The 23,614-nt window shown below is 38.4% G+C and overlaps 1 protein-coding gene across 2 annotated transcripts; it reads right to left on the minus strand.

Moving 5' to 3' along the window:
* Positions 1–8,131: 8,131 nt before the first annotated feature.
* On the minus strand, positions 8,132–20,237 carry LOC105931495. Of its 2 annotated transcripts, XM_021320301.2 has the most exons (6): positions 20,120–20,237; positions 19,600–19,914; positions 13,561–13,739; positions 13,408–13,459; positions 11,088–13,261; positions 8,132–11,000 (listed from the first exon to the last, which is right to left on the minus strand). In XM_021320301.2, the coding sequence occupies exons 2-6, from the start codon at positions 19,868–19,870 to the stop codon at positions 9,594–9,596; spliced, it is 4,083 nt and encodes a 1,360-aa protein (XP_021175976.2). In that variant the 5' UTR covers positions 19,871–19,914; positions 20,120–20,237; the 3' UTR covers positions 8,132–9,593. The 2 variants fall into 2 exon arrangements, with proteins under 2 accessions (XP_021175976.2, XP_035993059.1); XM_036137166.1 differs by having other exon boundaries at positions 19,600–20,237.
* Between the last annotated feature and the right edge of the window lie 3,377 nt (positions 20,238–23,614).

Genomic DNA, 23,614 nt, shown 5'->3' on the forward strand with positions numbered 1-23,614 from the left:
CCAGGGCGGCTAGTCAGGTTAGCAGAACTTGAGAGACACCAGGGCTCAGAGCTGAGCTTCTCCAGGGCGGCTAGTCAGGTTAGCAGAACTTGAGAGACACCAGGGCTCAGAGCTGAGCTTCTCCAGGGCGGCTAGTCAGGTTAGCAGAACTTGAGAGACACCAGGGCACAGAGCTGAGCTTCACCAGGGCGGCTAGTCAGGTTAGCAGAACTTGAGAGACACCAGGGCACAGAGCTGAGCTTCACCAGGGCGGCTAGTCAGGTTAGCAGAACTTGAGAGACACCAGGGCACAGAGCAGAGCCCTTCCAGGATGGCTAGTCCAGTTAGCAGTTCTCTGGAGACACCAGGACACAGAGCAGAACCTCTCCAGGAACAAACAGTGAACGAACAGTCTTTAGAGTGACTGACAGGACTAACCTTAACAACAGGAGCAAAACAAAACTTCCAAGGCAAACCGGGGACTGGCATGGAGAGGTGTGGAATGATGACGGCCCAGTGCTGAACTGAAGACAGAGGGAGGTTTAAATAGAGCACTAACAGGTGAAACAAGGGTCTAACTAATTAACTGGTAAATGATTATCAGGTGTGACTGACTGCTGAGGAGGTGAAGTGAAAATTGACAGAAAATAACTGATGACTGAAAACTAACAATAAATAAAGTCAAACCTAACCCAAAAGAGATGAAAAAATGAAAATAACAGAAAAACAAAGCCAAATCAAAACTCAACCATGACACTGGGAATGGCTGAAAACCGGCTGCCGCGGATTCAGGCGGTGGCGCAGGGGGCGCGGCACCCCCCTTTTGGAGACCAAAAGTATTTTTTAAAGAGCCCGAAATTTTAAACATCCTTCATAGAATTACGATTAAAAGCCAGTACCTGTCATTTAGAACGCACTGTGACGCCGGCGCGGCATAAATTGTCGTCGCAATCACCGATACTGGCGGCGGCATTTAGTGCCCAAATATGGGCAGTAATGGCGGCCTGACGTCACATCCTGTGTTGTTTCTTAGCAGAGGCACTGCGCTCACACAGGTGTGATAAACAACAATTATTTCAGATTCCCAGAGGACTTCACCATTGAAATTTTCTAGAGCTATTATTGAAGCAACAATGCCCACGTGCATGGCAGTTTGATGTTGCAATACATCGGGTAAAAGTGGAAAAAACATCTCAAAAATAAGGAGACCGCTGCCGCAGCAGACAGATTCAACTCACATCATTCCTTTTTGGTCTCCTTGCCTCAAACTGGTATGGCTGGATTTTGTCAAAAATCAGGTTGCTGTCAAGAAAGTCTTCTATATATTCCAAATCGCTCTCAGATGATGATGATAAATCCATGAAACTCCATCACTATCGCTAAATAATCACTCTCTGCCGCACCGGTCGTCGCCATGTTGGATAATAGCGCGCAGTGACGAGCATGTTCTTCTTCTTCTTCTTCTTCTTCTTCTTCTTCTTCTTCTTCTTCTTCTTCTTCTTCTTCTTCTTCTTCTGTTGTGTTTTCTGGCAGTTTACATCCTGTGTGAATTACCGCCATCAGCTGGACGGAGATGTAATTTAGAAATATATTTTCCTATATATCTTTATATCTTAATGAAACTAAATTATATCTATACTTACACACTCACACACACATACACACTAAATCCTCCCAGCTAACTCTGTATCTTTTAAATATTTAATAAGTGCTTTAAATATTTTATCTGATTGATGCTTCCCTAATAAATCAGCCATCTTTACTGAACTCCCCAATACCCTTTCCAGTTCTTTCCTCTCTTTTATATATTTTCTACAATAAATCAAAACATGTTCTACTTCTTCGATTTCTCCACAATAAGAACAATTACCTGTTGGATGTTTCCCTATTATTTTTAAACCAGTACTTAAACTAGTATGCCCTATCCTCAACCTGTTTATCTATATTTCCTCTCTTCTATTCATTATACTATTATATCTTATGATAATATCTTTCTGTATTTTATATAAATGTCTTCCTTTTTCTTCTAAATTCCATCTCTCCTGCCATATATTATTTATTTTATCTTTAATAATTACTTTTATTTCTTTTCTACTTAGCGGGACATCATATTCAATTTCTCTTGCCTTAACTGCTTCTTTAGCTAATTTATCTACTTTTTCATTTCCTAAAATTCCTTTATGTGCTGGAACCCATGTAAATCGAATACTTATTTTTTGTTGCTTTATACCATATATTAAATAACTGACTTCATCTGGAAGATATTGACGGCTTTCAGATTTTCCACTTTTAAAACTAGTCAGGCAAGACAATGAATCTGAACAGATAACTACATTTCTATGCTTCACCTCCAGCACCCATTGTAATGCCATAATAATTGCCAACATCTCTGCTGAAAAAATTGATAAATTATCTGTTGTTCTTCTTTTTATAGAAATTTTTTCTTTCAGAATATATACTGCTACTCCTGTTTTACCATTTTCCTGTTTTGATGCATCTGTATATATTTGTGTCATATTTTTATACCTTATAACTAAATACTGCTGCATAATTTGATACAAACCTCCACAGGACTGTTCTATTTTTTTGGTTTCTAAATTTACTGTTGACATTTCAAAAAAACCATGGAGCAATTTTAGATGTAATTACAGTATGCTATATTACTTATACCAGAATACTCTGCATAAATATTTCCTTCCCATCCAAAACTCCTTATGTGATGGCCATATTCCCAACATTCTCTGAATATCTGTTTAGTAGGGTGATTTTCCTCATGTCCTTATAAATTTAACCAGTAATGTATTGACAGTTTCATTCTCCTTAAGTCCAGTGGCATTACTCTAGTAATCACCTGAAGAGCAGGAATTAGAGATGTTCTAAAAGCACCACAACATATTCTAAGCGCTTTGGCTTGGATTCTATCTAAATCTAATAACAAAGAATTTGCAGCTGACTTATAAACGATACATCCATAGTCCAACACATATCGAATTAAAACATCATATATTCTTTTCAAAGATGTACTAGTTGCCCCACAGTCATTCCCTGACAAACATCTCAAAATATGAATACCTTTTTTACATTTATCAATGATCTTCTGTATATGTATCTTAAATGAAAGTTTTTCATCAAACCATACGCCGAGGTACCTTACGATATTTACCTGTTTCAATTTATGCCCATATAATATAAGATCTACTGTTGGATTAACCCTTTTCCTTGAAAAACATGCTGAGGTCAACAATGGGACAGGAAAGGTTTGTGGCTTTGCTACTTATGTATGTCCACAAGGACATTCATTTAGACATCAACAAAATCATACACACATTTGCCCAGAAGCATCCTAGAGGGTTGACATTCATAAACCCATTATCATCATCATCATAAAGTTGAAGGTGTTGTAGAAGAGAGCAATATTCTTTGTCAAGTCTCACAGTTCTATTATAGGCTTATGGCTTAACTTCACCGTACATGTTCATTGGTTTAACTTACTTTAAAAAAAAATTCTCAACATGGTTTATCTTGTTAAAATGTGTTAAAAAATCCTTTGTCACTTGAACTATACCAAACTGTTCTTAAGTCCTTGGGTCTTTCTAAGTATTTTTTTTCTTAATATAGTTTATATGGTTAAAATATATTGTTAAAATACATGTATATTTTTAAAACTCTTTTGTCACTTGAACCATACCAAACTGTTCTTTAGTCCTTGGGTCTTTTTATTTCATTTTCTGTATACATATCATTTCTGGAAATAAAGAAAATCTTTGTTTGATTAATTGTTGATAAGGATAATTTTTTCTTCAAACTACTTTTTAACCTTGTGCATGCTGTAAAAAGCACGAGATTTTGACTTAAAAACCCATTTTCAATTACAATAAGGTAATCATGCTAATTCCACTTATGTTCATCCATTAAAATTATTATCAATTAAAAAATCCTTAGATGAATAATTAGGGTAGTGTGAAAGAATAAAGATGGCATTCTTTGGTCGTTTAGCCTCACATTGTCTCGACCCCATGACCCTTGACCCCATGACCCTAAGGTGCGCACCCCCCTTTGAAAAATCCTGGATCCGCCCCTGACCGGGGTGTTCACTTCAAACTCCCCTTAAGTCCACTCTGCATGACCTTGCTCTTGAGTAGTGCTGCAGAAACCCAGGCTGGCCTTGGAAAAAAAACTCCTCCTGAAAAGCTCGCCAGCAGGCACTAACAATTAAATTTTTTTTTATCACACTTAAAAGGGGGTATTTATGCTAAATATAGATTTAAATATAGATCTGGATCAAGGCTGATGATTTTGGGATATCTTTTTCTCAGCTTACCAATACTGACATTGAAAGAAAAATGCAGCAGAGCCCGTTTGTTGCACTGCCAAAGCCACCTCAAGATATTGGATATTGTTCCCCCCCACCAAACCAAGGTGGAACTGTGGCTTAACTAAAGGCCAAGCAAAATTAAACCATATGGATTGTGACTCGACTGGAGGCAGAAACCGAAATGGTTCTGCATGTTTACGCTAGTATACAGATCGAACAAAACTGTTTATTATAAAAGTATTTTTCTTGAAAAGAACAAAGAATGCTTAATTCTACCGGTAATCAAATTTAATACATTTTAATGCCATTTAAGGCCTTAATTTTTTCCCATTTAATGACTTTTAATGCTTTTTAATGACCCGCAGAAACCTTGCCATAATTTTACTTAGGGCGCCAAAATGGCTAGGTCCGGCTCTGCTTCTGGGTAACGGCAATCCAAGTCTTTATTTTTATATGACATTGGGAAGTGACAGAAATTATATCGCTATGTTATCTTATCACAACACAGTCCAAAGGTATAATGGAGTCTATAAAAAGTGGTTTAAAAATCAGATCACAATTTTCTTTAAAGATGTGTAAGAAAGCAGACATAGATGAGTGATGAGTGATATGAGTAGATGAGTAGCCATTTTCTGGTGGAGAATTGTCCTCTCCTTTTCAACACAGTTGTATTAAATGATTATTAAATGAAACATTTAAATTCTTTTTAAACACGTATTAAAGAAAAAAAAAAAAGAATCGTGAGAACATTAGTAGACGAGCACTTATAAACGGTAGCAATGAAAGTAGGCTACTTTTTAATGTACTTGGTTTAGTTAAATACGAATTTTAAAATTAATATATTTTAAATGATGTAACTTTTACACTGACTAAATCCGAACAATTTTTGGAGTTGGTTTTCCTCATATCATCTTTATTCAGATGATGTTTTAACAGTTACTTGGTAATATTTACATTTTGGCTGGGCGCTGAGCATCGGTCCTAAAGTATCCCGGAACGATATGGGCCCTCCGTGTCGCAACACTCGCACTTCCACCCATAGACATAATATAAGAGTAGACCCCGCATTGACTGTCGCTGCGCAGGAATTACGGGCGCCACCTTGGGGCGGTCGACTTGATACCTAATCCTGCTGATTCAAGCTGACACACTAATGATACCTCAGCACTGTGCGGCTCATTTTTGTTTAAATCGAGGGACTATTTATGTCAGGGCTCGAGGGATAACTTTTCACAAGCAAGATGAAAAGACATTGTTTATATTTTTGATCAAAATGTAAGTTTTCTAATACTAGGAGATACAAAGTTGTTGTTAGACATTAGTGAATAAACAGCATATATATATATATATATATATATATATATATATATATATATATATATATATATATAGTGAACCCTCGCTATATTGCGGTTCACCTTTCACGGTCTCGCTGCTTCACGGATTTGCATTGATGAGCCGTTCATTACAGTTCTCATCAGGTGGCGTGTCGGTTTATAAGAATCTTTTTGCCCAGAAAAAAAAAAGAGTGACAACTACCGATAAAAATGTGTTCTTCTCCCGAAAAAAAACCTCACCTGCACCGCGGGCTTTAGAAGAAAAAACGCTACAGAGCGGAGTCACGGATGCAGCGCCTCAGTCAAAAGAGCAGTGAAATACACACGAGTCACTATTTGTCCTACTGTACTTTGTATTTTTTTATAATAATTTTTCATTTTCTCCCGTTCTAATCCAATGACTCGGGTCGCGGTGGGCCGCGCTGATCTCCGCAATTTGAAGCCTTCAGTTCGTATTGATTAAAATTATTATTTTACAGCTTATTTGTAAATAATAAAAAAAACGTTTATATAGTACTTTCATTTGTTAAACAAATGCTTGGGCCGGTAAAAAGGTTTTGTTCTATGGTTTCAATATACTATAGTGTATTTCATTGTATATAATAATTGTAAAAAAATAAATAAAGGTTACTACTTTACAGATTTCGCCCATCAGGGGTTCTTTTTGGGACGTATATGTACATATGTACATGTACAAATGTGTTTGTTTATATAGCAATAAAAAAATTATAAAAAATGTGTGCGTGGCTGTGTTTTGAAACATACATACATCATGTCAGAATATTCTATTACTTTTAACCCCACTAAGATTATTTAAACGCACTGGACCATTTGTTATAATAGCTATAGTTTTAAAGTTTTAAGCAAAACAAATGTGAAAATTAGTTTAACATTAAACGAGTTATAGTTGATTAAAATTGATTCTGCACCTGGTTAACACATTAGACTGAGCGGAGTTGTCGACCGCCCCAAGATGGCGCCCCTAAATCTCGTCAGCGCCTATAGGCGAGAGCGGTCGATGCGGGGTCTACTCTTTATATATGTCTATGCTTCCACCCTTGCGCGCCTCAAATGCGCGTTCCCTGCTAAGTGCGTGAGTGCGTAGTGTGTCCTGATTCTCCAGAAGGGAGCGCCCCTTTGCGCCCTCGGTCTACACTTTGGCGAAGTCCGCATTGGTGCGGGGTTCGCTGAAGTGTATTACCCATAATTCATCGCTGAATGTGACGTTTTGAGCTACAAGGTGAATTTCATTTCAAATCACACGGTCACCTTAAATAAATGACTAATCTCCAATTTTTGTTTCTTAAAACAAATATGGTAGTTGTTTTACTTAGAACACAGAATTTTCCTCAAACTGTGGCAGCCGTTTTTTTATTCTGCTTTATTGAATTTGTTTGATGTATTTGCCCTTTAAAATGTCTGAAAGCACAGAGTAATGTTTAGCATTTATCTGAAAATGTGTTTCTGAACAAGAAACCAGTTATGCTTCCTGTGTGCAATGTTGATGTCTTTTACCTCAGAGCAGGTGCTAACGTTGTCAAAAATACAATGAAGAAATTATGAAAAATACAGTGTTTATTAATTTTCATTTTTCCAATCCTCTCAAATTTCGGTTCGTGCATGTTCTTCCCCTCAAAACAATTACTTGCTGAAACATTTCTAGCAGTAAATATGGCAAAAACAGTGATGTCCCGTCATTTTAGTGTCGCAGTTATGACACAGAGAAGCAAGTCGATGACATAACCCCTACTGTAGCCTGCACACTCAATCCCTTGAGTGCACTTCCCGCAGGAGCACACTTCATAGAAGTGCGCAGTTTAGTGTAAGAGGGGCCTATTATGTTGACAGAATGTCCGTCAACAAAAGATTTTTCGCTGACAAACGAAAAATGAGTGGTGCGGAAATGAAGTCATTTCTGCACCACTGTCCACACACATAAATCACATTTATGTGATTTATGTGTGTGGACATAATTTAATTTATAAAACTGAGTAGGCAGTTAGTTAAATAAAAGTACCAATTCCAACCAAATCATTGTAGAAATGCTATGCAATCGTACTTCATGCGTTTAAATTTGTTGTATACCATTCATTACACTAAGAAATATTTACATTACTGTGGAGAATTTTAGACAGCTATGAACTCTCACCAGATTGGTTTTAAGTTGCCCCAACTTTCTTCACTTGCATTTTAAATTTTATTCTGAAACACCAGCTTCGTCAATGAAGACGTGAAGAGCAAATCACCTTTTCTTTTTATCCTACCTCCCAACCACTGAAAACACAGGGTAAAAACGTAGAGAAAACAATGCCAACTATACGTTTGTGTGGACGACACGCCCAAACGTTGGAACCTGAGGATGTCCCCCTCTCCTCTCTCAACCAGCAACGCTCTCTAGCTTATTCTTCGGGGTTATCCAAGTTTAAAATCACCTAGTAGCAGAGATCCATATCTACAGAATTAAACGATGCTTATTAATTCTGACAATTGAAAACAGAAGGTTTTTGTATGTTCCATTTATTGTTTTCTCAAACAAAATATCAACCTGAAATTGACAGAAATCAGTAACAATAGACCTATATACAAATAACTTCCTTAACGTGCGTTTTTCACAATGTGTTTGTTAAACATTAATATTTTGTGCACAGAAAAAAAGTCTTAGGTAATTAGTAAAGTATTGCTACTTTTCCAAATGCAACAATAATTAAAGCATCAAATTTAACTTAAGACTTTCCTGTTTAGACCTTTAAAAATCAGACACTGAAGCAGTGACAAAGTGCTTCTTTACCTGTTTGACACAAACCCCAATATTTAACTAAGGCATAAAATCAACTCAAAATAAATCTAATGCATAAACCTAATCAGACAAGGATATCTAAACATCAGCAGACTTTTTTCTGCTCCATTTCTTTTTATCCTGACATCTAAGTGAATAATAAGACACTTTTTTTTAAATTATGTCCATAAGCAAGGTACAGTTAAATACAAAGCAAAAAAATAAAAATAAAAATTCAGACATCCTGATTTCGATCATCAAATGCTTACATACTCATGTTGAAATACTGCATAAGCAATAGAACTCAAATGCCAAATACTAAGCCTAACAATATTATGTAATTAAACAATTGCAATATAATGGACTTTAAACAAAAGAAAATTAATTTGCATTTAGAAAAATGTTTGTTACTGGCTAAAGTACCGATGTTAATTTCTATTGGATATTTTCCTTTGTTTCAGGTTATGGAAAAGCGAGTGTAATACCTGTGTCGCTAAATACTTTATAAAATCAAAGTGTCTGTGAGCTGCAGTATGCAGATTCTAGGAAATTCACATAACATTCTGTAAGTACTAGTCGGATCATTTTTCTAAGACACTCCTTAAAAGCTATGAGACGTATTAAACATACAAGGTAGCACAAATCTGATCATTTTTATCCACACATCAGGTAAAACCAACCAATTGTCCCCTCAAAAAAAACACACAAAAAAAAAAAAAACAATTTTGCATAACTTTGTCTTCAAATTCCAGATGAAGAATCTTGCACAGCAATCAAACAAGAAAAATAAATTCATCTACACTACAGAAAGCACATTGTATCTAACACTAATTGAAATACATCTACATTGTGCAAATTACATTTGAAAATTTAGGGTTCAACAATGCACCTGTAATTCACATTATACACTTTGCAACTTGGATCTTAGTTTTAAACAGATTGCATTATTGTTTAACCATCATATGCATAAACGAGATACTTGTATCTTCATTTCCTTTTTGAAAGGAAGATAAAGTCAGTTCCTAAAGCGGTAAAGTTTGTAAACATAACATTATCTTTACTAACTTAAAACTAAAATGAGGGAAAAACAATGTCCTCACTAACCCAACATGGAAAATAATTATCATATTCACTTCTATACAAATCACTACTGTACTGAGAGGAAGAGTGGCAACCGGTGTTCTTTCTAATCTATTCCTATGACATCTTTATGCATAGATGTAATATGCTTTTTGAGGTGACCAGTCTGAGTGAAACTCTTGGGGCAATGTGGACAGGAACATGGTTTCTCCCCAGTGTGGGTATATCTGTGTCTTTTCAGGTTATTGTAATCTAAAAAACCTTTTCCACAATACTGACACCAGTGTCTCTTTTCTCCATTATGCCACCGCAAATGTACATTTAACTCGACTTTCCTTGTAAACCTCCTTTCACAGATGTGGCATTGGAAAGGTTTCTCTCCTGTGTGGATCCGTATGTGGATTTCTACATCACGCTTTGTGTAAAAACCGTTGCCACATACCTGGCAGATAAAAGGTCTGATCCTGCTATGGACCATCTGAATGTGTTTGCCGAGACTGAACCGGTAAACGAAGCCCCTGCCGCATTGCTGGCAGACGTGGATACGGCCGTTGCGATGCACCCGATCGTGCCGTTTAAAAGTCTTGGCGTCCGGAAAGTACTTTCCACAGAGCTTGCAGGAGAAAGGCCGGTATATTTTGTGGAGACTAACATGGCTTTCAAGTGCATTGCTGTTGCTAAAAACACGACCACATTCCCCGCACTGGTTCCTTAGCAGATGTCTGCCAATGACAGCCAATGGCTGTAAAGGCGATACAATAGCTGGCGCACTTAAGGGTATGTCAGGAATTCTGTATTCTACCTTCAGAGGTGGTGGTCTTATTATATCCGTTATAGGTTTTTCATTGGGTGGCAGTGTAGGAGGATACCACACTTTAGCGTGCCACTTCTTTTTAACTCCTGACTCAATCACTGGCAACACCAGTTTCCTTTTCTTATAGGTACCTCTTTTCTTCCCAACCCTACTACTGCATTTAGCTGCACTGGTTAATTTTTTGTTATTTGCGACTTTATGATTTGATTTCCGACCACGATGCCCTTTAACTTGTCTGGGTTTCTGAGGAGTGTATTCTTCATCCGTTTGTGGACTGGTGTGATTCTTTGCCATTTTAACACGCTTGGGACTGGGGAGTTCGTGTTCACTCCTAGTTGTTTCACGTATAGACCCGTCTGTCAAGCTACAACTCCTATGACTGAAAGAACTGGATTTTCTTTTCATTTGTTTTGTCTTGGGTTTGGATTTAGGTGAAGTGGAGAGACTTGGGATGCCAGACATCTCAAGGTCAGAGCCTTTTTCATCTGCAATAGATTTAGTCTTTTCAGGATTAAAATCTAATTTGGTTAACCTCTTAGGACTCAGTGGACTCAGTTGTGATCTTATAGGGGTAGAATCATTTGCTGCAATTTGTTTGATTGAACCTCTTTTTGCTTTCAAATGAGCCTGTAGATGACTTCGTAGACGGGAGACAATGGATTTGGCTCCTTTTGCATTTGAACGTTCATTAATGGTGGGCTGTAAAAGGACACAAATTTAGCATATTAGTAAAACAAAGATGAACAAAAAAACTTTTGACTTTATTTATGCATTTTGGTAGCTCACCTCATTTTCCAATGGTGATCCAGAGGGTTTGGCCGGAAACAGAGTTTTACTTATTTGATCGTGAGGGTCAGATGTATCATTGTGTGTTCTGGTTACATCTTCTTCTTTGTATTCCATATCACTGGATAAAATGTCCTCCTTCAAATCAGGAGTTAGTTCATCTACAGTACTGGGGCCTGGTGAGTCTAGACAGAAGTCGACAGGTGACTCTTCTTGGGCATGAGCAAACAACGACTCTTCTTGTATGACACCTTTTGATATCAGCGTTGAGATTAAAACTGATTCTTTGGTTGAAATGGAAAATGGGAGACGAGTTAATCTGACCACCGCATGGAGTGTGGGCTCAGTGGTTTGGCATAAAGATGAAGCCACTGGTGGCTGTATTCGGTCAGCTGGGAATTCTGAACCTGAATGTTCTTGGCTGGGAGCTATCATACTTTCAGCATCAGGGATAATTTGTCCAGGAGAGTTGAGGTCATCATCTGCATCATTTGTTTTTTCAGGTAATGTTGAATCACCTGAAAAAGATGAACTTGATTCTTGTAACTCAGAAATCAACTGAGTTGATGATTCTGGAGGAACCGAAGCTACTGGTTCGTTGTTATCCTTCTTTACTGCGAGAACAACAGGCTCAGTTTTTCTGGGGACCACAGATGGTATCTGTTTTGAAACAATAGTTATTGTTTTGGGTGCCACATACTGATGATCAGTTAAGATGGTGCTTGATTCTATAGGAAGGACAGGATCTGGTTTCTTGTAGACAATTTTAATAGTTTTACTGGGAACCGGGGAAGGGACAGGTGCATCTGGAGGTAATGCCGTTTCTGCTCCTGCAGACGAATGAGGTAGATTACTTTTGTTCAAAGTTGCTGAGTTAACTGAAGAACGTTGTGTTTGAGAGCTTGTTTTGGCATTATCACATGCAGGAGAAGATCTTGGGAGAATAATTATTGTCCGAGGTCTCTTATTGGGTGCTGACTTACTGATGTGAGGAAGCGGAAGTGACTGTATGACAGTCTGAGTTGCACAAGTTGATGACAAAGGTGCTGGGGATGCAGCACAATTAACAGGGGGAACTTGTTGTAACATGACAACAACCTGTTTAAGGTTCGTGTCTTTAGATGAACTTGTAGCTTTTGAGTCGGCAGAGACGGATGACATTTCAGCTGACACGGTTTGAGTTTCAACAGGAGCCGTGTGTTGCACTGTTGGGATCTCAGGAACTGATTTTAAGGAAACCAAAGAGGAAGCAGAACTGGACTCTATCTGAGGTTGTGATGGGACTTTTAGAGAGGGAGCGTCGCTTTCCATAGTCGACTGATTCATGGCTTCAACGAGCAGCAAAGCATCCTGGAGGCTAACCGAAGTCTGACAAGCTTTGAGCAAGCCTTTAGATGCTTCTGGTGGCACACACGATGACACATCTGGTGTTTTATCTGCTGTTGCATCCATTTCCACTTCAGGGCAACGGTCTTGCACTTCAAGGGTGGGTTGCTCCACGGAGGAAAGGCTGCTACTCAAAGATTGAAATTCTACATTGTTGCCTTCCAAAACAGTATTTACACCCTTCTGGATAGATGGATTGATGCCAGATGAAGTCTCTGTCACCAAAGCAAGCGATGACTCTGTTAACTCCTTTCCTGGTGGCGGAGCCTTTGAGTCTGCCTGGTGTTTTGTACCTTCATCAGCCGATGGAGGAAGAGCTTGTTTTTGCCTGCTTTTCTTTGGTGGCCGTCCTCTTTTGCGACCCAATAAGGAATTGGGCTTGGATATAGCTTTACCTTCTGGGACTGTATTGTTTAATTCCTCACCTGCCTTTTGTGTGCTGACTGACGCAGACTTTAAAGCAGTTTTTTCATTTTGTGTTGTTGCACTGTCAATGTGACATGTGCTAGGAACCCTTCTTTTGTTGCCAGAGAGTACGCGTTCTGCCACTTCCACCATTTCAGACTCTTCCTTAATTACATCTCTTAGAGCATCTTCAGGTGAAATAGCCAAGGAACGCTTAATGTCAGTAGACTGGTTCTGGGCCAACTGTGCATTTTCAGCTTCTGAGCGTGGTAATTGTAGAACCAGCTGAGTACTTTTTTTAAGTACTTTTATATGTTCAATGGAACTATCAGTTATATGTGGTCCTCCAATTTCAGCTTCACCAGCAGAAGCCCCAAATGTACCTAGCCAATACAAAAAAAGAAAAAAAGAGAACTTGATTAACAATATTTTGCTAAGTTAGTTCCCTAAATTAGGGAACATAGCACTCAAATCTTCAGACTTTAAGCCACCATGCCCCCCCCCAAAAAAAATTCCTCAACTATATTACCCAAGACTTGTCCACACGCCACCTCACAGTCATCCTCTTGCTTCAATTCAGACTGCAGAGAAAAATAGCGGTGAGATTCCTTCAGCAGGGTATCATAAAACGTTTGCAAAGAAAAAGGTGAAAATTATTTTAAGCACCAAATTTAAAACGCACCTCTTTCTTAAGAACTACATATTCCATCGGAGAAGTTCTGTCTCTATAACTGACGTAATTGTGCTCCTGTAAACTGTAGTTGTTCAAACCATAGCTGTGTTGAAGATCTTGCCTTTCCAGTTCTTTGTGGCTTATTGGTTCACATTCCTCCACCAGAATTGTTCGGCAGGGAACAAGATCTGTAAAGTTAAAAAATAAATAAATAAATAAACAAACAAACAACAACAATTTGTCATTACCAAAAGATTAGGTAACCAAGGATACCTTAATTTGTTAAGAAAAAAAGAAAAAAGATATCCCAATACCCACATGTGAAAAAAAAATGCCCCAAAATAAAAAATAAAAAAAAACAATTGTGCTACCATTGGCAACAACTGCTAAGAAGCTTTTGTAATAACTGCTGATGGGTCTTTTACATTGCAGATAAGGAATTATGGCTCACTGTTCTTCACGATCTTTTATTAATTTGTCAATGTCACTGTTCTTTTTAAACTTGACCTTAAAACCCTGTAGGCCTAGAGGGGTTTAGAAGCAATTTCCACCAGAAATTACATACCTGATATAACTGAAGTAAAGCTCCACAGTTTAAAAGTCTAAATGCAGACTTTTATTTGTGTAGTTCGGTTTTTGCGGTTATACACAGATTTGACTTTGTTCAGAATGCCGTTTAAAAAGGTAAGACGAGTTTCATGCGATATCGAACATGACAGGTATAGGCAAGAAGACCGATGACAAAAAAGCCAAAAGAAAGATTTAAACCAAGCCTGGGAGGAAAGAATGAATAAACAAATAAATAAAAAAAGGGGGAGAGATGGGTAAGGTCTGCTTGTTCAAATTTTCAGACTCTGGTTTCTCAGAACTTCCCTACTGCAGCTTTTAAGTGGAAGTAAAACTAATGTAAAAGCATAACACTGTCCCCAGATTTTTTGTGGGAAAAAGCCCACTAAAGTGGCCGGTGCCAAGAAACAGTGAAAGGCACAGCCAAGTGTGAAGATAAGCGTGTTTGTGGTCAGGACAAGGAAAAGCTACAGCTAGCTCAAGTTGACATACTGAAACATAAGCCCCATTTACACTACCCTTGTTAAACCGATCCATGCAGAGACCAGTCCAAGCTTGGATCAGTTAGCCGAGCCGACCGTTTACACACCACGCTTATCTAGGTTCCTTGGTTTCCTCGCCTCCTAGTGACGATCCGCGGTACTGCTGCTCTCTGGGATTGAAGGCGGAACCAAGCAAAACAAAACGGCGGTACCCGTAACATTCAGGGTGTTATGCTTGATATTGTGATATTTCGGTGTTTGCAGAGAGTCAGGAGAAGGCAACCATTGGTGAATTTACTTGAGAGAGTCGGCTTTTGGGAAGTGGATGAGACAAATGAACGTCTAATAAGGATTTACAGACGCAGGAAATTACGACAGACACTGAGGTTCATCACACTGCTAAGCAGAATCATCTCTGGAAACCGTGTGACATGGTAAGGAAGCTAGTATTGTTATGAATGTCTGAAATTTTTCTGAATGGAGTGTGAATCGGGAGTTGCAGCCAGACACGCCGAAAAAACCACGGACAGTCAGCTGACTGTAAGGGGATGACGCAGTCTGCTTATGCGCTCTTTGTTATCAGATAACCGGGATAAAAAAAACAGTCCGAGACCTGCTCAGGAACTGGTCTGCAGTTAGTGCGGTCCGGTTATGTCTAGCGCGGTTCAGTTCAGTCTTCTTACCATTTACACACAAGTTATCTCAGTTACTGAGCTCGGACTGGTCTCGGCTCGGTTAAAAAAGCGTAGTGTAAACGGGCTTATAGCGAGCGACCAGAGCAACGCTGGTAGTTTTGCCACGGCTCTGTCTTTTGAAGTGAAGGATTTCGCACCTAAGGCTGAGGGAGGCTTTGTGGAGCCCAGCGGCTGAGCTGTTGGCTCAAAGAGCGGAGTTAGCGATGCCCAAAGCCAGCACTGCTGAGGCAGTGGAGGACAAAATTGTTTCAGCTTTTGTAAGTACTAAGTGAACATTTTTTAAAACTGTAACAAAAAAGTGAGAGGGTATGTAATTCTTGACTGTCGGCTATTGACAATTTACTAATCTTATTTGTGATAAGGCTCTGTCAGAGCAGACCACTGCACCCTGTGTTGCAGCACTGCGCCGCTCAATGGGGGACACTTAGCTTAGCATCTAGCACCGTTTAGCATCTCATTTTTCTTGTCTGTCTTCCTGGGAGCGTTTCTCTGAACAACGCTTTTGTGTTTATCTTGTCAATATAGAGGATTGCTCTCGAGCAGGCTTTAGCTTGCGCACATGTTGCTATGACAACAAGTCCAAGATGAGTTTCAAAGAACCAAACGATCCAAGATCATGCCAAATCGTCAACAATCAAATCCAGCTAACTGAGTTAGCAACATACGAAGAACGGGCCCCTGGTCTTGCAGCTGCACTACAAGCGGTGAACAGGGCTGAAATATCCCTCTGCGTACACGCATACTAGAGGGAGAGGAACAACGAGCCGTCTCTGCCGGCCGGGAGGACAGAGTAGTTGATGGACCACACTGCTCCGGTTCTAACATAACGGTTAGAACCGTTGTGTTAGAACCAAGGTTGTTAGACTTTGCCAGAATATGTATTTATAAAAGCAATACTTAATTTTTGCTAATTAGAAGTCAAATTAGTTATACACGGTACCTTTAAAGAGATTTTGATTCTTTCATTAATAAGTGAAAGATTGAGAGAGACAGAAGCTGGCTGCTCATATAAAGCTGCATTCTGGCATATTAATGGTAAGTTAAGTGAAAGGAAAATCTTTGCAACTCCCCAAAAACAGAAGCACCATGTTAATTTTCCATACACCAACACTAATAAAACTGGATAACAATTTTTCTCAGAATGCAAGTGGTAGATTCACATTTATAGAGCACTTCCTAAACTCTTTGTGATGAGTCACAGTTGTTTACAGATACATACTAAAAATATATAAAGTTGCATAACAAGAAAGTGTTTGAACCTAAAAGCAGCATTTTAAAACACAACCTAGTGTGGGAATAGGGAGGGCTTTCCCGTAAGATCTCAGTACAAGTCGCTGCCAGTAAATTTTTTTTTTTTTTTTTTTAATCAAGAATAAGGAATTAAGAATACTGAACACAATCACAGATGAGTGATTTAGATAGAACTAAATTGCAATACTACTGTAAACCAGACAGTTGAAATATTAGATGCATCTTTAATTTATATTTCAAAGGGATACATGATTAGTTGAACACACAACAAGGTCCCACGATTGGGCTTTCAACACTTCTCTCCAGAAGATTTTGACATTTTTACCAACAAACCTTAACACCCACCTGACAACAGGTGGGTGTTACAACAGGTGGGTGTTGGTTTTAGGTTGCGAGGGTAACAACAGGTGGGTGTTACCCTCGCAAGCTAAAACCAACAGCCGTGCCGACTATTTTTATCTATGCATCACCCAAACTCCACCACCTTGCAAGCAAAAGACTGGAAAAACAGAGAAAGGCAACACAGGGAGCCCTTTTAAATAACTAATGTACTGTCGGCGGTACTGAAGGAGAAATCACTGACCCGGCACCGGACCAAAGACCAGACCCAAAACAGGTTTTAACAGACCAAAGACTGGACCGATCAGATCCTAAGCAAATGTTATTGGACCTGACAGCAGCCAAAAGCCCCATTTACACTACCCTTGTTAAAACGATCCAGACCGAGCTCGGTCCGAGCTTGGATCAGTTAACCAAGCCGAGCCTCGTTCTGACGACCGTTTACACATCACGCTATCTTGGTTCCTTGGTTTCCTCGCCTCCTAGTGACGATCTGCGGTACTACTGCTCTCTGGGATTGAAGGAGGGAATCAAGCAAATCAAAATGGCGGCACCCGTAACATTGGAAATCGTGTGTCACGGTAGGGAAGCTAGCATTTTTATGAATGTCTGAAAAGTCAGCTGACTGTAAGGAGATGACGTGGTCTGCACATGCGCTCTTCGTTATCAGATAACCGAGCCAGGGAAAAAACGAACCGAACCCACCTCTGGAACTGGTCTGCATTTAGCGCGGTCCAGTTGTGTCTAGCTCGGTTCAGTTACCAAGCTCGGACTGGTCTCGGCTCGGTTAAAAAAAAGGGGTAGTGTAAACCGGGTAAAAGAGCACTACTTGCCAGATCACACCGTCCCACGTTATGTCATTCATTGTTTCATTATTATTACTATCATCATCATGATCAGACTGAAAAGGTTTAACAGTGCTCATTGCTGGTTTGCCTGGAAGGAGCTAGCACTAGGATCTAGTATATGTCATTTACCCAGAATCCATTGCAGCGTAAAGAACAAGGCGACGTCCGTGTAACACTCTTTAAATTTATAAAAACTAAACAGCTTATAGTATTTGTACTGTCTTGTTTTTACATCTAAAAAGATATCCCTCAAAGTCAATTGTTAAAACTAATCATGGATCCCTTTAAGAATTTTTAGTTCAACAAAAACCACACTTATGTGAGCCAAATTAGAAACTAGGGCTGTGCATAAAAATTGATACAAAGATTAATATCAATGTTTTTAAAAACGCTTTATTATTGATATTCTGGCTTTCAATATTGATATACTTCCCAACCCCTAGGGGGCGTTATTACAGCGCACCATTAATATTTACAGCGAGGAAGTGCAAGTGAGACAAATTTGCAAAATGGCCGACTGGATCATAGAAGCGCCTTCGTCCCGAAAATCAGACGTTTGGGCACATTTTTTCGTTTCTGTGATACGTTAAATGCATTGAACCAAACGCACTTTATTTTCCTGTTAATATATCAGCATTCAATAAATTGAACATAAATATATTTGATTTTGTTGATCGAATGACTAAATATCGATATTGAAGTCAAATCAACTCAAGCTGAGCTATATCAAGAATCGTATTGTATCGTGAGCAATGTATCACGTATCGTATTGAATCAGCTCATCCTAGATGATACCCAGTCCTATTCGAAACTTAGTTTTTAACAAAAATATTTGTAAAACACCGACAGTTGGGAGTTTAAAGTGAAGCACATCAATTTATCATGCTTAATTTAATTGCAACATATTTGGGTTCTTTTTTTCTCTCTCTATGTAACCTGATATTGTATAAATTACATCATTATTGTAAAATAGAGTCCACAATTTGTATCCATGATGACAAACCAAACCATGTGAGATTATCTTAGCTAAGCATTTTGCTAATGAGACACGAGAATCAAATTTAACAAATGTTGATGCAACTGTGTATCATTTCCTGACGTTTTTATTTAGAATAAGAGCTTGACCGTGGTTCTTTTCCCGATTTTAGCCCGTTGACCATGGAGAAGCACGTCAAACCGAACCCGACAACGGGTAACCCCTTATGGACAGATAATTGTTTGACTAACAAAGTCTCCTTACTGGTAGCAGATTTTTTTTAAAAAATGACTTGAAGCCGGCAGCTGTCACAGCTGGTACAGAACGTGCCTGAGGCAGGGTTCAGAACTAACGCAATGAGTACACAACGTCCCCACGACACACGGCTTATATTCGTACTTTGATAAAGCCGGACACTAACGACTAACAAAAGAAATTAAAAAATATATACGGAAAAGTTCCAAATGACCAGTATCCAACACTGCCTTCAGCAACCTTCAGGTTTTCCTCTCGTTCTCCATTATCATAACGTGTAATGGTTTAGGAGACGGACCAACTAGAGGACGAATAATTTATTTAAATGTGTAACATTTCGGTACATTTTGTCTTATTCGCTACGAGCAGCTATCCCGGAACTGCTGCTGAGTCACTTTCGTCCGTTCCTTACACCGAAAGACCACAGTACGGTTTCCCTCCCATTATGTATCCCACCCTCCAGATAAGACTGGCTGTACGTCCCGATTACGTAACGGTCACGAGCGTTAAACGAGCGAGACGAACATCGTAAAAAAAATGCCAACGCGTCTCGTTACGTAATGTCAATAACTACACATTTATGCGCACATTTATACAAGCCAAATACTCTGAGCAAAAAATAAAAGATAACTCACCACACTGTATAGCAGTGTCGCATTTCTCAGAAGCATCGGGGGGTTCTGCGATGGGGGGGACCTCTACTGGCTGAGCCTCCGGTTTGTTCTTGGCAGACTCGTACTGGATGCATTTTGTTTTCAGGTCCTCGTTCTCCTTCTTGATTACGGATATCTCTGCCTTCAGCTCGTCCACCATGTTTTCAAAAAGTTTCGTGGTCTCGGCGATGGCGCGCTTCAACATGCTCTCCATGACGGAGGCATACTTGGACTGAAAATCATCCGCCGACATCTCGATCTCGCTGAACACCTCCGATGTTATCTAGACGAGATCAGCTGCGGAGAGAAACCGTTAAACGCGGGGAATTAGCGGCTGGCCCAATATGGCTCCCTCACACGGACAGGACGCGGTCTCCGCTTTGTGTGACGCACATCGACCGACAGCCTGGGTTGAGCTAATATCCGGAAATGATATCTCGTCCTGAATTATGTTTTTACATAACCCAGACCATTAAACCAAGCTAAAACCGACGCTACTAACCAGCTATCTCAGTAGTTCCACGGGCCTCCGCAACCAAAGAAGCGCCTTTTCACGACGCACAAGGCCGTAATGTGGCTGACTAAAAACGTGTCTACTTCCTCCTTCTCGTCGTCTTTCTTCTTCTACTATAATTATTTGGTGGTTGGCAAACAAAAACAAAAGCGCACTAGCGCCACCAATCGGTGAGGAGTGTGGGTGAAAATGGCAATTTTATTCAAATATGTTTTAAAGAGAGAGAGAGAAAACAAGTCTATTCAAATTGGACTTGCCCTTAGTAGATAATACAATAAACAATGGAAACAATAATTTCTTGTATTATTTTTAATATGTCCACTGAGTCAAACTTAACGTTCAACTTGCTGAGATAGACAGCATAGTTCACTGCCAACAGTATAGGGAATAAAGAAGAGATTTGACTAATTATTTTTTTCCACAATGGTTAGATCTACCTGAAATGTGTTTTTCTGAAACAAATAGTGTATCATTTAATCCAGTATGACCAAATCTAATTCTTGGATTCATTGTTTCACATTCCCTTCCTTTCATACTCCATATGCTTTTGCCACCATGAAATGTCTGGTTTACCATCTGAGAAACTATTTTGTATACTACTGGTTAATGAGTTCAAACATATAAGGGCCCTCAGCAGTCTTATTTTTTCTATAAACCGCAATGCTAGCATTTTTGCTAACATTTCCCCAGTGTATGGGCCACTGACAGCTCATAATTTTTTTTTCACTCACTTTGATAATGCATTCTGAAATATGAAATGCAATACCCAGCCTATCACCTAAATTTGGGGATGCATCTATTTATAAGTGGATATAACTGTGGTAATTACTGATATATGCATGTTTCAGTTGATCATTAAGATTAGCCTTTTTTTTTCTCCCTTTTTCAACAAACTAAAATCTTCAGTGGTGTCTGGAAGGTCCCAGGGAGGGACTGCTGGTAACGATTGGACTACAGTTCATTTGATCTCAGAATCAATGAATACTTTAAGCTCTGTTGATTTTTGTTGTACCAACTATTCAAAACTTCTTGGCTGTATCCTTTCACATTCCCAGCAAGGTTGCAATGTTTCTAGTTGTGGATCCTCTTGACCATGAGCGTGTAGACTAACCCAGTCTTTCAATAGCAACTGTCCCCCCTGATTTGTTAAAGACATTTCTCCTGTTTCTACCTGCAGTGTTGTCAGATATATATTTTTTAAATGCTCCTGTGACTAACATTAAAGCTTGTGCTTGAAAAAACTTGAATTTTTTAAGGGATGTGCTTGGTGCTGACCCACACATCACACAACCGCAATCTATCAGTCACGGTAATAATCATGTGAATATAGTCCTCAAAGCAGTTGTATGTGTATCCCATTCACATCCAACTAAACATATCATGAAATTCACAGCTCTAACACTTACCCTGTTTTATTTCAGCATAAAAAGCCGATGCATCAAACCACACAAGGAATTTACAGTGTTTACCTTCTTCCAGTTGTTGTTTATATAATTTAACCTTTATCCTACTATTTTTTTTCTTGCATCGAGTAAAGTGTTTTTGATTCATCAACTAAGAGTTCAAATACCAATTTTTAATGACCATTCTTCAATCTTTTTAATAGACTTTTGCAGTTTCTTCATATCAAAATGAAATCTCAATCTCTCAACCAAATAGCCCCACATCTGCAAAAAGAGAGCACCCTAATCCACCCTTATCTATTTGAACACATCATTAATCATTGTGGAGAAAAGCATATCTACAATAGTAATATTTCCAAAAGAATAAAATGCAAGAAGAGAAGAGAATGTGAAATATGTTTTTAATAAATAAAATGGAAATTTCAATTGTCTGGTGAGAATTTACACTATATTATACTGCATTTATCTGTCAAAGAAATGTTCATTATATTTGAAAGAGATTAAAGTAAACAAACCTTAGAAGTTATGATATAGACTTTCTCATTGATTGATGGCTTTATTTGCAAATATTTAGGAAATATTAAGTTTTACTTCCATATTCTTGATTCAAATAGGGAACAGGAGCTTCTTTTTAGGGAATATATGTAAGCAATGTAAACTATTTACTTGGGTGCTACTGGCATAGTTGATTTTTAATTTTTTATTAATTGTATCAAGTTTGTTCCAAACAGGAATGCTTTTTATGGTGCTTGTGAAAAGCAAAAAGCAAAAAAACAAACGAAAAGCAGTGTCACAACACATCAAAACGCAGAGAATAAATATTTCTTATGAATGGAATACAACACAGAAGACGGTCTCATTCACACCCAACCAGTAGGAGGCGGTAATGCGCACATTAATTTCCTTCGCCAGCTTGTGTTAAGATGGGTTGTTTCTTTTTGCGAATGTTGCTAGAGGTTTATAAAGAAATGCAGATTAATAAAGATAATAACTGAGTAAATTTAGTAAATGACAGATTTGAGAATATGTATAAATCCTTTACACTTAAATATACAGATGGTTCAAAAGATTTAGTTTTAAATAAAACAGGATTTGCTGATGCAATCCCTGAACTCGGTGTATTTATGAAACAAAGAACATCTGACCATTTAGCTGTGTATACAGTGGAAATGTTAGCGATACGCATGGCCTTACAGTGGGTAGAGCAAAAATAAAATTGAAAAAAATCTTATATGTTCAGATTCATTATCACCACTAATGTCTATTTTAAATGTCTCATCTGAAATTCGTATGGAGTTGGTTTATGAAATTTATTAAGTTATATTTAGAATGACAAAAACTGAAACAAAGAGTAGGTTTATGTGGATACCTGCTCATAAAGATATAAAAGGGAATGATATGGCAGATCATTTAGCTAAGGTGTCTTTAAGTAGAATTATGGAAATAACACATTGTAAATCTGAAATAAAATCAATTATTAAGAGCAAAATTAATTCTGAATGGCAACAATTGTGGGAGGAAGGAACTAAAGGTCGTCATTTAGTTCATATACAAAAGAAAGCAGGGAATATGGAAATAGGAGAAAATCGAAAAGAACAAGTAGTAATGACAAGATTGCGGCTCGGACATACTGGATTAAATAAAGCTTTACATCTGATAGGTAAACATCCAACAGGTAGTTGTGAGTGTGGTATGGATATGGAAACAGTAGAACATGTATTCATTGTGAAAAATATACAGTAAGTAGAGAGAAGCTAAAACAAGAAATGAGGAAATATGATATAGAGACATTAAAACTTAAGATATTATTTAAACATAAAATACATAAAGCAGTTATTAAATTTTTGAAGGAAACAGGATTATATATAAGAATTTAGATTAAAGGGAGATACTCTGGTCAACACTCCAGCATAGTAGAGGGCGATAATACATCTTAACGTTAGATGTCACCTGGCAGTAAAAATCACAAAGAAGAAGAAGTGTTAAAATTAGATAATATTCAGTATCAAGCCTTGAGGTTATGTACAGGAGCCTTCAGAACAACTCCAACGTCAGCTTTATTAGTAGAAATGGGAGAGTT

This window comes from Fundulus heteroclitus, chromosome 5, assembly GCF_011125445.2.
Source record: "Fundulus heteroclitus isolate FHET01 chromosome 5, MU-UCD_Fhet_4.1, whole genome shotgun sequence".
In the NCBI taxonomy this organism is placed as follows: Eukaryota; Metazoa; Chordata; class Actinopteri; order Cyprinodontiformes; family Fundulidae; genus Fundulus; species Fundulus heteroclitus.